Source organism: Kogia breviceps, chromosome 2, assembly GCF_026419965.1.
Source record: "Kogia breviceps isolate mKogBre1 chromosome 2, mKogBre1 haplotype 1, whole genome shotgun sequence".
NCBI lineage: Eukaryota > Metazoa > Chordata > Mammalia > Artiodactyla > Physeteridae > Kogia > Kogia breviceps.
The window spans coordinates 56,427,173-56,440,815 of record NC_081311.1 but is presented as its reverse complement, the minus strand read 5'-3'; the positions used below and the strand labels follow the sequence as shown (position 1 = coordinate 56,440,815).

General features: G+C 44.8%; 1 protein-coding gene across 2 annotated transcripts in view; it reads right to left on the bottom strand.

Annotated features, from left to right (window-relative positions):
* Nucleotides 1–13,643, bottom strand: part of POLR3A (RNA polymerase III subunit A) — a 52,511-nt gene extending 38,868 nt beyond the window's left edge. Inside the window, exons 1-9 of one of the 2 annotated variants that reach the window (XM_059053117.2) lie at nucleotides 13,441–13,643; nucleotides 10,359–10,494; nucleotides 9,954–10,091; nucleotides 7,829–8,000; nucleotides 7,540–7,694; nucleotides 2,391–2,630; nucleotides 2,134–2,296; nucleotides 1,821–1,957; nucleotides 611–714 (exon numbers count right to left, since the gene is read on the bottom strand). In XM_059053117.2, coding sequence (XP_058909100.1) covers nucleotides 611–714; nucleotides 1,821–1,957; nucleotides 2,134–2,296; nucleotides 2,391–2,630; nucleotides 7,540–7,694; nucleotides 7,829–8,000; nucleotides 9,954–10,091; nucleotides 10,359–10,494; nucleotides 13,441–13,484 — 1,289 coding nt within the window. In that variant the 5' untranslated portion in view covers nucleotides 13,485–13,643. The remainder of the gene's footprint in view (nucleotides 1–610; nucleotides 715–1,820; nucleotides 1,958–2,133; nucleotides 2,297–2,390; nucleotides 2,631–7,539; nucleotides 7,695–7,828; nucleotides 8,001–9,953; nucleotides 10,092–10,358; nucleotides 10,495–13,440) is intronic. The other variant, XM_059053116.2, reaches the window with a different exon arrangement.

Here is a 13,643-nt window from a genome sequence, read left to right as displayed (position 1 = left end):
TTGTGGGATCTTAGTTCCCTGACCAGGGATCAAACTCTGGCTCCCAGTAGTGAAAGTGCCGAGCCCTAACCACTGGACCCGCAGGGAATTCCCTAAACTACAACAAACTGCTTATAAGATCTATCTTAATTTTAGAAATGTCAAGGTATGATATTTAATCACAGAAATAGAGTAATAATCCAGCTTCTCCCACACAGCCCTGGTGATATGTTTGAATCTCATGAGATAAAAAGGCACTGGTGATCAGCTCATCTCGCCGTGAAAAGCCAGAACTGGCAAAATGCATGTCTCCTGGGTCATGAGCGCACTGAGGTAACCCCAGAGCGCCCAGGTGACATAGAACATGATCTGCTTTCATATCCCAATGCACTCTGTCTTTCTAGATCCAATAACATTAAATGCTATGGAATAAATGAACACTGTACGTACATTCAACAAGCCAAGCAGAGCAAACAAGCAATGTACCTAGGCTCGCTGCAATTTAAATAGATATTTTCCATGTGCTACAATATCACAATTGTACTTTGGAGTGCATTCTGTGCTAAGTATGGTGACAGTAAACTTGGTCATGAGAAGATAGTTACATCCAACCAGATCGGGAAAGCACTACCTTTTCATCTGCATGTGTCTCTGCTGAATGAAATTGGCTCCTGGGTGAACTTCAGGGCCATTTCGAACCAGCTTCCTCAAAAAGTTGATGTTTGCCTTGTTCACCTGGAGGACCACAATATAAAGCAGAATGAGATATTGTTAATTCTATAAGCTAGCACACTATACTGAACTGGATCTCAGCCTTTACTTTCCTTATCTTGTCCTAGGAGAAAGAGAGGCACCTGCAGGCACCCTGCTGCCGGGGTCTTGAGTGTAAGGACAACAACGGGATGGCACCAGGTTCAAGTCTGAACTTGGACACTCAGCTGCTGGGTGACAGGGCCAAGGCCTTTACTGGCCTTTGGTTTCCCTAGTGGTTCAACGAGTGGACTGGAATGATCTATAGGGACCTTCCAGCATTCTGTAATCCTAAAAACAGGTGGCAACTTCATCTGCAATGATTTTCCATGGGCTTCTAAGGTTTAAAAGTTGTGACACCAGCACCATAGGCCCTGGTCTGTACCGCCACGTCCTGTAGTCTCTTGGACAACAGTTTCATGGGATACCACTTCAGAGAAGGAAACTTTGGATCATTAGTAACTCAACAGAGGACACTTTCTGCCCAAGCTTAACCAGAAACCGCTGTGGTTTGGGCTAATTATGACTCTCAAGGGCAAAGCCAAGGCCAATCAATATCCTCCTGTTATCAGGCCTTTTGATTATCTACACCTCGGTTAAAAAAAAAAATACTGTAAATACCAGTTTACACTCATGATGAATACGAATTGAGTGTAAAGCAGTACAGCCTTTCTGGTTATGCATCAATAGCCTTAAAATATTCAAAGTCTTTGATTCACTGATTCTAATGTTTTAAAAATAATAACTATCCCAAGAAAATTAACTGGCTGTTGTGTTTATCATAAGTTACTTTAACACGTGAGGTATGACAGATGTCAAAGATGATATTATTTGGAAAAAAAATGTTGCAGACTTGTCTGTTCAACGTATATCTGAGTATATATACATAAAGGCAGACACAACTGTGGCTGTATGTGTTGTAGATATTACATATGGTGACATATGTATGAAGCAAACTGGAAAGATAAACACACATGCAAACTGTGGGTCGGGTGGGTTACTGGGGATTTTCCACTGTGTTGTTTGGAATTTCAGAACATGACACAAAAGACTGGACTCAGACAAAATACTGAGCAACTCAATGTACTTACCTTCTCAGGAAAAGTTAGAATTTTGGCCACGTGAACTGGCACAGCTACCTCATCGATTCGGAGGTTGGGGTCAGGTGAGATGACTGTTCTGCCAGAAAAATCCACTCTTTTTCCTGAGAGATTGCCTCTAAATCGACCTAAATAAATAAAAATATATCACAGGCCTCCAAGGAACAACGTGTGCTGTTGGGGTCAATGTGACCAGAAAGCCCAAGGAGAGTCCGTGACCTCCAACTAGATAAGCTGGACATACATTACCCAAAATGAAACAAAGGCAGTAGACCGTCTCCTGCACACATCTTTGGACACGTACCCTGTTTTCCCTTCAGGCGCTGGACGAACCCTCTGGTCCATTTCTTGGGCGCCATGTTGAGGGGAATGCCTGAGAGTTCACTGTTAATGTAGAGGGCACACTGCAGCTGCAAGAAATCCCAGTCTTCCATGATCATCTGGGTCTTAGCTCCTGATATCCGATGCTAAGAATAAGCAGAGGATAAACAGAAACAAGCCCAGTCAATTTGACTTTCTCCATCAGACACTTCTGTTTTCATGCTAATGGGAAGCACTGACCTTTTTAATGACATCATTTAGGAAAATGATTTCTGTCAGTTTCATCGTCAGATCATCTTCATTGGTGCCAGACTTCAAATCGCTCACAACAGAGGGTCTAATACACAGGGGGGGCACTAAAAGTCGTGTGAGAATCAAATCGGAGGGCTTTCCAGCTTCTGGATTCATCAGAAGTAGAGGGACATCTTCAGCTGGGATTCGTTTAAATAAATTCAGAACTACTAAGGGATTCAAGTTTTCCTATGGAAAGGAGGGAAGGAAGGAGTGGAGATATATGTTAATTTTCCACAGCTTAGGTAAAGGTTAATTTCTGCACGTCCTCTAACCTATCTGCCACTTAACTGATAATACGCACAAGTGATGACAGAGACTTCTGATAACATGCTACGTTGCAAGGGCCCTAAAAATGTTCATTTTTTATTCCAATAATTTAAGCCAACAATTCCAGTCCTCGTAATTATTCCAAAGGGTATGATTTTAGAAATTAACACGAAGATTCAGCTACAAGGATGTTCACTAAAGCTATTCTTAATGGTGAAAAGCTGGAAACAGCCTGACAGGTGACTGAGTCAATAAAATCATGGTACATCCATGTGTGAAAAACTACGAAGCTATTAAAAACAAACAAAAAAGAAGCTATGGAAATGTGGCTACTGCCATGAAAGGTGTGCACAAAATGTTGGTAAACGAGATAAGTATGTTTATGATGTGATCGAATTTGGGGGAAAATGTACATCGATACAGAAAAGAGGAAACGGAAGAGTTGACCAAGGTGTGAACAGGGCTGTCTTCAGATGAGTGGAATTATCATCTTTTTGCTTCTTTTTTTACATTTAAACTTTCTGTAGTGAACTTACATTGTCTTTGTACTAACTTCACTTAATAGAAGTGCTAGGCTCTAACAACTTTCTCATAAGAACTATGTAAATTATCATAGATATTCAGACATCACAGCTAAGAAAGGTCAGAGTGTGTCCTTGCTGGTTATTAAATTTTCTTGGGATCAAAGATTGTGACTGAGACTATATGTTATAAGCAGCATTTGCTATGCAATAACTTAATGAGAAGGGGGACAAAGTCAAGAAAGAAACGTGTGCACAGCCAGCTACTGCTCTCAGAACACTGCCAATGAAAAGTTTCTGTGGTCCCGCCCTGGAGGAGGTGGCAGTGCAGCTGCGTTCTTCTAGGAATCCCTCTAGAGGTTTTCCGGTCTGGGTCCCTGTCCAGAGAAGAATGCCCCTCCTCAGCACCCCTGTTTCCCAGTGATGGGCCCCTCGCTGCCACCAGAAGCAATCAGGGAGGAAGTCTAAAACTAACAGAATTCTAGAACGGCATGAAGGCCAGCCGTCACCTGCAGTACCACAGTCAGTCCTAGATGAGAAAGAACATCATGGAGCTGAAGGCCGTCCAGGAGGGCAAGGAAGGCAGGAGGACTGGTGATAGCCTGGAAACCAGTTCTCAGCAACAGCAGTTACTCAAGAGTGATAGAACAACTGCATCCCAAGAGGCACGCGGAAGAGGCTGCTGACTGATTGTTACGTGCCAGGAAACAGAAGGCAGGGACTGATGGACAGCAGAGCAGGGCTCAGCTTTGTACATGGCGGCATACCCTAACAGCTTGAGTTCTCTAGCAATGCAGCGTGGCTGCCTCGGGGGGCGGGGTTGTGAGACGACACGGCTAGAAGGACGTCAGCCAGGGCAGCCTAACGCTCAGTCTGCAGGGATGATGCCATCTATGGAGAGACTCTTATCTGCAGGTCCACCACCCCCTGGATTTGTATTAAAATTGGGAATGGATATATGTTAGTCTTCTGGGAACAGAGTCTGGGGTTTTTGTCAAGTCCAGGTTGGGTCCCGTGTCTAAGGTCACAGAATAAATAAGTGGCAGACCTAGGCTCTAATCTCAGGTCTGTCTGACCCCAAAGCCAAAGCTCTTAACCACCACCCTAAACCATGTCTAGGGTGTCACCTGGGTCAGGTGGGCTGGGGTGGACAGGGAGATGGTGGCAGTGGGAGACACCCTGAGAGGCAAGCTAGACACGCGAGACAAGTGACTCCTAAGTGGGAGGGGGTTACCTCCCTGGGCCCAGCCATTTAGGCCTAGTCACTTGGAGACTTTTCCAAACAAGATGCCTCCCAGGCCCCAGAGGAGAATTCTATTGCAGACAGCGTGTGGAGCAGAGAAGCGGTCCTCAGCAAGTGAGGACAGTGGCCGCAGGGGTCCAGGCAGAGAGCTGGCAGGGGAAAGTGGTAGTGGACGTCAGGCAGGTTGATCTCGGAGCAGCAGGGGAGGCTGCAAGGAAGGCCACACCCCAGAGAGCTGGGGTACCCCTCGGGCTCACTGACAAGACTGCCAGCCAGGCTTCTGACTGCTTTCCACACAGCCATCAGCATGGAAGGTAGAATTCTTCTACACTCACGACAGTTAAAAGGACAAGATCCACTTTCTCAGCCTGCACCTTCACTTCCTCTGCAGGAGCTTAGTTCTAACTGCCTTGAAGACATCTCCACTGGCATGCACTGCTGATGCCCTCCCCCATTTCCAGGAGAACTACCATGTTTCCAGATGCTTACACATGGGCACCCGCTCGCCTCTGACCTCCCTCTCACACCCAGCGCTACAGTGGCGGGTCATCAACTCCTGTCCATTCTGACTGCATACGATGACTCTGCCCCTGGATCCACTATCACTACCCAGGCTCAGGATCTGTTTTTTTTTGTATCCCCATCCCCCAAATCACGGCATAATTTAAATATAGAAAATTGCACAAATCTTAAAGAGATTGATAAATTTTTACATGTATACACTGGTACACATATACCACCATTCAAATCAAATAAAGAATATGTCCCTCTCTCCAGAAAGTACCCTGATACCCCCTTTCTCAGTCAGTACTAAGCCCTCACCCCAGATCAGTCTTGCCTGTTCTTGGACTTGATCTAAATGGAATCATACACTTTGTACTCTCTTGTATAAAGCTGCCTCCTCTCAGCAGGATCCTGAGATTCAGCCAGGCCGTGTGTGTCAGCTCATTTCTTTCATTTCGGGATACTATCCCATTGTGTAGATCTGTGACAATTTCTACATTCTCCTGTTGACAGGCACCTGGGCTGTTTCTAATTCTGGCTTTTATTAATAAAGCTGTAACGAACATACTTGGACAAATATTTCTGTGGACATATGCACTCATCTCTCTTGGGTATACACCTGAGAGTAAAGGTGCTGGATCACAGGATGAGTGTGGGTCTTATTTTATAAGTAATTGCCAAACTGTTGTTTGGAGCGGTGGAAACCTTTCGCATGGCCACTGTCAATGTAGGAGGGCCAGCTGCTTCAGATCCTTGCCAGCACTCGGTTTTCAGTTGTTTTACATTTTAATTTTTCTGAGAGGGTATGTGTGTGTGTAGTTTTAATTAGTATTTCCCTGATGACTGATAACACCGAGCAACTTTTCATCTATTGATTGGCCATTTTTTTTTTTTTTTTTTTTTTTGTGATATGCGGGCCTCTCACCGCTGTGGCCCCTCCCATTTGCGGAGCACGCTCCGGACGCGTAGGCGCAGCGGCCATGGCTCACGGGCCCAGCCGCTCCGCGGCACGTGGGATCTTCCCGGACCGGGGCACGAACCCGTGTCCCCTGCATCGGCAGGCGGACTCTCAACCACTGCGCCACCAGGGAAGCCCTGATTGGCCATTTGAATGTAACCTCTTGTGAACTGCCAATTCAAGTCTTGCTTCTGCTTTAAAAAATCGGGGTTTTCTGGGACTTCCCTGGTGGTCCAGTGGTTAAGACTCTGCCCTTCCACTGCAGGGAGAACGGGTTCGATCCCTGGTCGGGGAACTAAGATCCTGTATGCCGTATGGCGCAGCCAAAAATAAATTAAATTAAATTAAAAAAAAAAAATTCGGGTTCCCCCGCTTACTGATTTATAAGAACCGTGTCCTATATTCTGGACATGAGAGTCCTTTATCAGACACATGAAGTGTGACTACTTGCACCCACTCTGTGACCTGTTTTTTCATCTTTGTAATGGTGTCTTCTGATGAGCAGTCAGGCTCTGCTAAAATTTCGTTATTTATTCACGTCCCTTCCCTGCTCAAAACCTCAATGGCTCCACATTCCCCACAGCGGGATGCCCTCTGGAACGCAGACTCAGCTGTTCGTCCCTCCTACAGCACAGGCTATGCTCCGATGGCCTTGGCTAGGACTCTCCCTCCACCGCTTACTGTTATCTTGGGCGACACTGCCGCACGGTTGCTGTGAGGATTAAATACAAGGCAATCCACAGAGGGAACTTGGAACAGTGTTGGAGGGCAAAAGCAGTCACTACATGCAAGGTGCTTTGATTAGCGCCATCAGGACTTTCAAACAGAACCTCAGCTTCAGAACAAGCCTGAATGCTGCCACCTGGACATGTTGAGCTCGTTGCCCTTGACTCTCTAAACCCTACTCAAGTTTAAGGACCAGAACAAACCACACCTTTCTTCACAGTCCTCCCTAACCAAGTCCAAAATGACATATTCCTCCTGATTTTCCACTGAACTCACTGTCCTTGCCATTCCTGTGACAGTTGCCACCGTGCCCCATGGTATTGGCCATGTTTTCACAGATTAGTGACCTACAACACATCTAAACCGTGGGATCCCTGAGCACAGACCCACTGCCTTGCAGTTCCTGACGCTCCCCCGCAGGTCTGACAGTTTGGTACTCAGCAGCCACTCAACTAATTTCTTAGTTTGGTATACTATCAATTCTAGAAGGTACCAAGTGACTTAAGTGCTAATCAAATTCAGAACAAGACACTTCATAAAATTCTACTAATTAAGTTTGTGCCAGGTAAAGTACCTACAAATTCTTCTATGTCATTATGCATGTGAGAAACAGGATCGCTCAGTGTATGCCCTACACAGCTATAATTTTACAATCTTCTACAATGAAAATGTACACGTGTTACCTGTGCAATTAAAAACGTGTTAGTTACGAGGCTGGTGCACAGTGAACTTAGTGCCAGATGAATGCCTGTCATGTGGAGTACTCCCAGAGATCTAGCTCCAGGGGACCTCTCATTCTGGAGGAAGCTGTGTACCCAGAGCAGGAGGGAGAGGACATTTAATGCAGAGGGAGGCAGGCTTGCGTTCCAGGCTCACCTGTGCCCTCCCCAGTAGAGGCTCTACTTCTTTGTTATGCTCGATGGCGGTTTCGAAGGACTGAAGGAAATTTGACACGATAGGATCCACCACTTTCTTGTTGGTCTTGTATTTCTCATGGATTATCTTCAGTAACCCGCATTTCTTTACAGTACCTGTAAGAGTTAATTTATTTTACCACGGTTGGAAATATCAGGTTCTTGGTTAGGCTGGCCTGAGGCTGCGGTCTAGGAAATGCAGTTACAGAAACTGCCACCACAATGAAAGATGAGAGGTGCATTCCACTCACCATTAAAGGCGCCACAATGATGGCACGTGTTCTTCTTCCGGCATTTATCAGAGATTTTCTTCTTCAGCCCTCGCTTCTGGAGGTAAGTCAGGCCGGGCCTCTTTAGATAATCCAGAAACTGCTTCTTCTCCTCCTGGGACAGCATGATGTGGCAGCAGGTTTTACAGATCATCTTTTAAAAATTAAACAAAACAGGTAAAAGGATAAGAGAGGATGACAAAGTCTTTTCTTTTTCTTATTTTTTTTTATAATTAAGCATTTATAGAAAATTTTAACACTTTCAGAAATGGATTCTCTCACAATAAGGCTTTTATAAGGTCTCCTCTCCCTATCCAAAAACAATCCCCACAATGACTCCAAATCTTATAAGGAACTATTCTCTTAGACTAAGCTGCTCAGAATAGTATTCTTATTTCCTTTCCACCATTCTCCACAGTTCAATGCAAAATGGAGAATGTGCTGTTCAAAACGAAATAATATGGCATTCAAGCAGCTCAAGCTTTAAAAATCAGGCCAGAACGTTCAAAGCCTGATGAAAAAAGACACAAGATGGAGGCATAACCACTACAAACACAAAATTTTGGCCATTAATGGATCAAAAGTAATGGCTGATGCTCCTACCTTAAGCTCATTAATGTCACACTAAAAAAAAAGAGGTATTTGGCAAAAATCTTCTAAATTATTTATCCCAAATTCTCAAATGGAAAGTTATTTTTAATGCATCATCTTAAATTTAACACTTCAATCACTCATGTTTTCCTTTTAAGACTATTCAGAAGAAATAGTTTTATTTAAACTTAACCTAATAAGTTTTTCCTCTCACACATTTTTACATAAAAGGTTACTAAAATCACAATTCTGAGGAATTTCTTTTTAAGCATACAAACAGTATATGCTTAAAATTCAGTAAAGAAATTAAATCCTTTCTTAGTCTATCTAGAATGATCTGTTACCAAATTTGTAAGAACTCTTTTCCCATAGCATTTATTTATAACAAACACAACTTATGAAAATTGTATCTCAACTCCATGGTGAACTAGCATCCATGCTTATTCCACATAGGTACTGCCAGTGGTCCCTGCGGTGTCCTTTCAACAATGACAAACTCATCAGGATTGCCAAATCCTTCATAGAAAGCTAAGAAATCTTGTACTGCACGCTCCTCAATCTGAATCAAAGCCAAGGTTTTTTTTTCAACTTCGGATAAGAGCTGCTTCCTGCTGTAGCTCTTCTTCTACAATAGATGCAAAAGTGACTGGGGATTCCACGGAAGGAGCAGGCAATGAAGAACACAGCCAGGGATTGGAACTATCTAGAAGTGGTACATCTGAAATATGGTTGCCTTCTGGTCCTGGGGAACCATGAGTAGAACATCTTACAACTTTTGGAGCCTGGGAACTTTCAATTCCTTTAAAACAGAGTTTTTTTTTTTTTTTTTTTTTTTTTTTTTTTTTTTTTTTTTTTTTTTTGCGCGGTACGCGGGCCTCTCACTGCTGTGGCCTCTCCCGTTGAGGAGCACAGGCTCCGGACGCGCAGGCTCAGCGGCCATGGCTCATGGGCCCAGCCGCTCTGCGGCACGTGGGATCTTCCTGGACCGGGGCACGAACAACACGCGTCTCCTGCATCGGCAGGCAGACTCTCAACCACTGCGCCACCAGGGAAGCCCCAAACTTTTTGATATGATCTCCTGAGCTTTGGCCAGTAATAGATATTTTTCTAAGTCTCTTCTTTTTTAAAAAAGCCACCACCACCCCTTGCCCAGGACACTTAACTACAATGTACAGATCTACATGAAGACACGCAAAGGCAGCCCATGTTCACCAGAATGCTGGCCATAGTCATAGCCAGCTGGTGGTGTTTTTGTTAACTATTTTTTTCTTTTTTGTGCTGTTCTGTACTGCTTGAAATACTAATATTTTTTACAATGCATATCTACCACCTACTAAAGGAAAACCAAGGAAAAAGAATCTTTAAGCAATTTAACTTACTGCAAGATGAAATACTGTGTTTAGTATAAAAACGTTCCCTACATGTATCTCCCACCACTCATCATTCCCAAGCTCTAATGTCCCTAGATCAGTAACTCCCAGGTTTATACCTTGGAGATGAACACATACATGCTTACCTGTAAGATGCCTATGACTGCTCGGAAGTACCCCACATGAAAACATGGCAATTCCAAGTCAATGTACCCGTAGTGGCCCAGACAGTCAGCCAAGTTCTTCCCACAGGTTTCACAAGGACGGTCCTTCTCACTTGTACCCTGTGGATAAAAGCACACCATAATCAATGGAGACCAGTGGACAGGAAAGTGGGACCAGTCCTCCCAGGCGACCAGGGGACTCAGAGTCAGAATCACCTGGGAAACTGCAGGGTATTCACATCCGCCTGACCAAAGGAGGCTGGAGCCCCTGAGAGGCACAGGGGAATGGGGGAGGTGCAAGGAAGCTCTTGCTTCTTCCTCTTTGGTAAGTCACCAGTTTCATCAGCAAGTCAAAACACATGGAACCCGGAAGGGCAGGGGTCTTACCATCCTGTGATCAAGCACCCCGTAGAGCAGTGGGGCATGGTTGTTGTCCTGGCTATACAGGTTCTTACTCACAACCTGGATGTGAGCCTGCTGGCGCATCTCCTCAGCTGACTTCATTCCAAAACAGATGTGGCTTCTGGAATGGAAAGATATAGGGGAACAGTTACATTAAAACCACTTACCAAAAAAAATAGCATTTATGCATATGACCCACCATAAGTAACCTTACCCTTCCAACTCCCTATAGGCTCTGCTCTCTCGTTATTAAATGTCACTGCATCCTGCTGGCCCGTTCCCTCTTAAGTTTCTTTTGCGGTCTCTTCTACCACCTTCTCTTAAATATTGGCATCTCTCCCTACCTAGGATTACAACCCTCAAACTTTTTTCATTCTACACATTCTTTCTGAGTGGTGTCTGTCTAATCTCTATCTGCAGGCCAGCTACCTCTGCTCAGCTGGAGACCATACAGATACTTCTTCTGGACAGTTAACAGGCACCTCAAACTCAGCACATCTAAAACAAAACCCAGAACTTTCTCTCCCAAATCTGTTCCTTGTTCATTTTCCAAAAAAATTGGGGGTTTACGTATGATGTGCCAGGCATCATCCTGAGGGGCTGAGGATACAGATTAGATAAGACAGGGAACTCCCTGCCAACATGGGGCTCAATTTCAGGGAGAGCAAGACAGAGAATAAACAAATAGATACACAAAAGTGAATAGATGCAGGGAAGGAAAATGACATGAAGTGGTAGAGGAGAGTCTGAGGAGACTATGTCGTGTGGTCAGAAAGTCTGGAAAACTGACATTTCTGCTGAATTCTGAGTAAGAGGGAGCCAGCTGTAAGACTGCCCAAGCAAGAAACTCTGTGTGTCAATCTCATTTCTCCCTTACCCATCCTTACCAATCCTGTCAATTTCACACCCCTCAAACTGAGAGAATGGCCATCAACAAAATGTCTACAAATAATAAATGCTGGAGAGGGTGTGGAGAAAAAGAAACCCTTCTACACTGTTGGTGGGAATGTAAATTGGTACAGCCACTATAGAGAACAGTATGGAGGTTCCTTAAAAAACTAAAAATAGACCTACATATGATCCTGCCATCCCAATCCTGGGCATACATCCGGAGAAAACTATAATTTGAAAAGCCACATGCACCCCAATGTTCATTGCAGCACTATTTACAATAGCCAAGACATAGAAGCAACCTAAATGTCCATCAACAGATGAATGGATGAAGATGTGTAGATATATATATAGATATATACACACGTCTATCTATCTCTCTCTATATATATACAAACATACCCACACAGTGAAATATTAGCCATAAAAAAGAAAGAAATAATGCCATTTGAGGCAACACGGATGGATCTAGAGATTATCCTAAGTGAAGTAAGCCAGACAGAGAAAGACAAATATCACATGATATTGCTTATATGTTGGGGAAAAAAAAGATACAAACAAACTTATTTACCAAATAGAAATAGGACTTCCCTGGTGGTGCATTGGTTAAGAATCCACCTGCCAATGCAGGGGACACGGGTTCGAGCCCTGGCCCGGGAAGATCCCACATGCCACGGAGCAACTAAGCCCATGCAACACAACTACTGAGCCTGTGCTCCAGAGCCCACGAGCCAGAACTACTGAAGCCCGTGCGCCTAGAGCCCACGGGCCACAACAACTGAGCCTGCGCTCTTGAGCTCATGAGCCACAAATACTGAGCCCGCGTGCTGCAACCACTGAAACTTGTGCGCCTCGAGCCCGTGCTCTGCAACAAGAGAAGCCGCAGCAATGAGAAGCCTGCGCATCGCAACGAAGAGTAGCCCCTGCTGGATGCAACTAGAGAAAGCCCGCGTGCAGCAACAAAGACCCAATGCAGCCAAAAATAAATAAATAAATACATAAATTTATTTAAAAAACAAAAGAGAAATAGACCCACAGACATGGAAAACAAACTTATGTTTCCCAAAGGGAAAGGGGGGGGATAAATTAGAAGTTTGAGATTAAAGTATACACATACTATATATAAAATAAATAACCAACAAGAACCTACTGTATAGCACAGGGAACTATACTCAACATTTTGTAATAGCCAATAAGGGAAAAGAATCTAAAAGAGAATATATATATAAAATTGAATCACTGTACTGTACACCTGAAACTAACACAACACTGTAAATCAACTATACTTCAATTAAAGAAAAAGATTCTTCACTGCCTGCAAGATGGCTCTGAAACAAAGCTTCAAATCTGCTTCCTTCTCATCACTATACTTTCTCCATCCTGTAAGCTCCTGGAAGAAGGCTCTTCTGCCTGAACCCCTTGCCCACCTGTGCTGTCAGAACCCCCTATGCCTACCCTTGTCCTCGCACTTGTCCTATCCAACGTTGACTCGTCTACCTTCTCCAGCTAGACTAGGCAGTAAGGTCTTACTCATGTCATATCTTCATGTCTATCATCGGGGCCAGCACACAGTACCTTCCTCACTAAGCATCTACTGCAAGAATGACTGATTTGTTTCTCTACTGAAAGGTCTAAGGAGAGGCTGTGGCCTACTAAATTAGCTCTGAAGAAGGTCCAGAATAACAGCCTCATTTCTGAGACTGCTATCCATCTGACTGTGATACAGCTTTCTAACTGGCAACTCCATTCTTTTGGTCAGCAAATACTATCTCCGTGTCATGTGCTCTGCAGCAAAATGAGTCCCCGCCCCAAGTTGCTCCCATTCATTGCAATGACCAAAGATTCGCTGAAAGGGGTCATCGTCTCACCTCAGGAGAACTCGAGCTTCGGCCCATGGTGCACGGATCGCCAAAGTTCCCACCACATCCCCCAGGTTCCCACCACAAACCTCCTTATCTGCCCAGGGAACCACCCCGGGCCTGGGTTTCCCAGGTCCTGAAAGCCCTCTGTCCGATCAATATCCATTAATCTAACCTGATACTCCTGAGCTGTGCCCACACCTCCCACTGATTCCTGGCCCTTCCCTTCCAACCGACCTCACCTCTGACCCTTCCCTGACCTTGGACCCCTCTGCCCCTAATTTCTCTGCCCTTTGGGGAGTTTTGCTCCATCTTACATTTTCTTGGCCACATCCGTCTCCCGGAACTGCTCCTTCACCATGGTGACGGCTGCCGGAGCTCCCTCCTAGAGACTCGCGGAGCTAGATTAGAAATACGATGCTCACCGCACCCCCACTGGACAAATTCTTGACTGGTTGCTAACACATCCCCGGCATTTCTTCGGCCACCGTAGCTCGCCCCACGTGCCCGCCTCCACTTC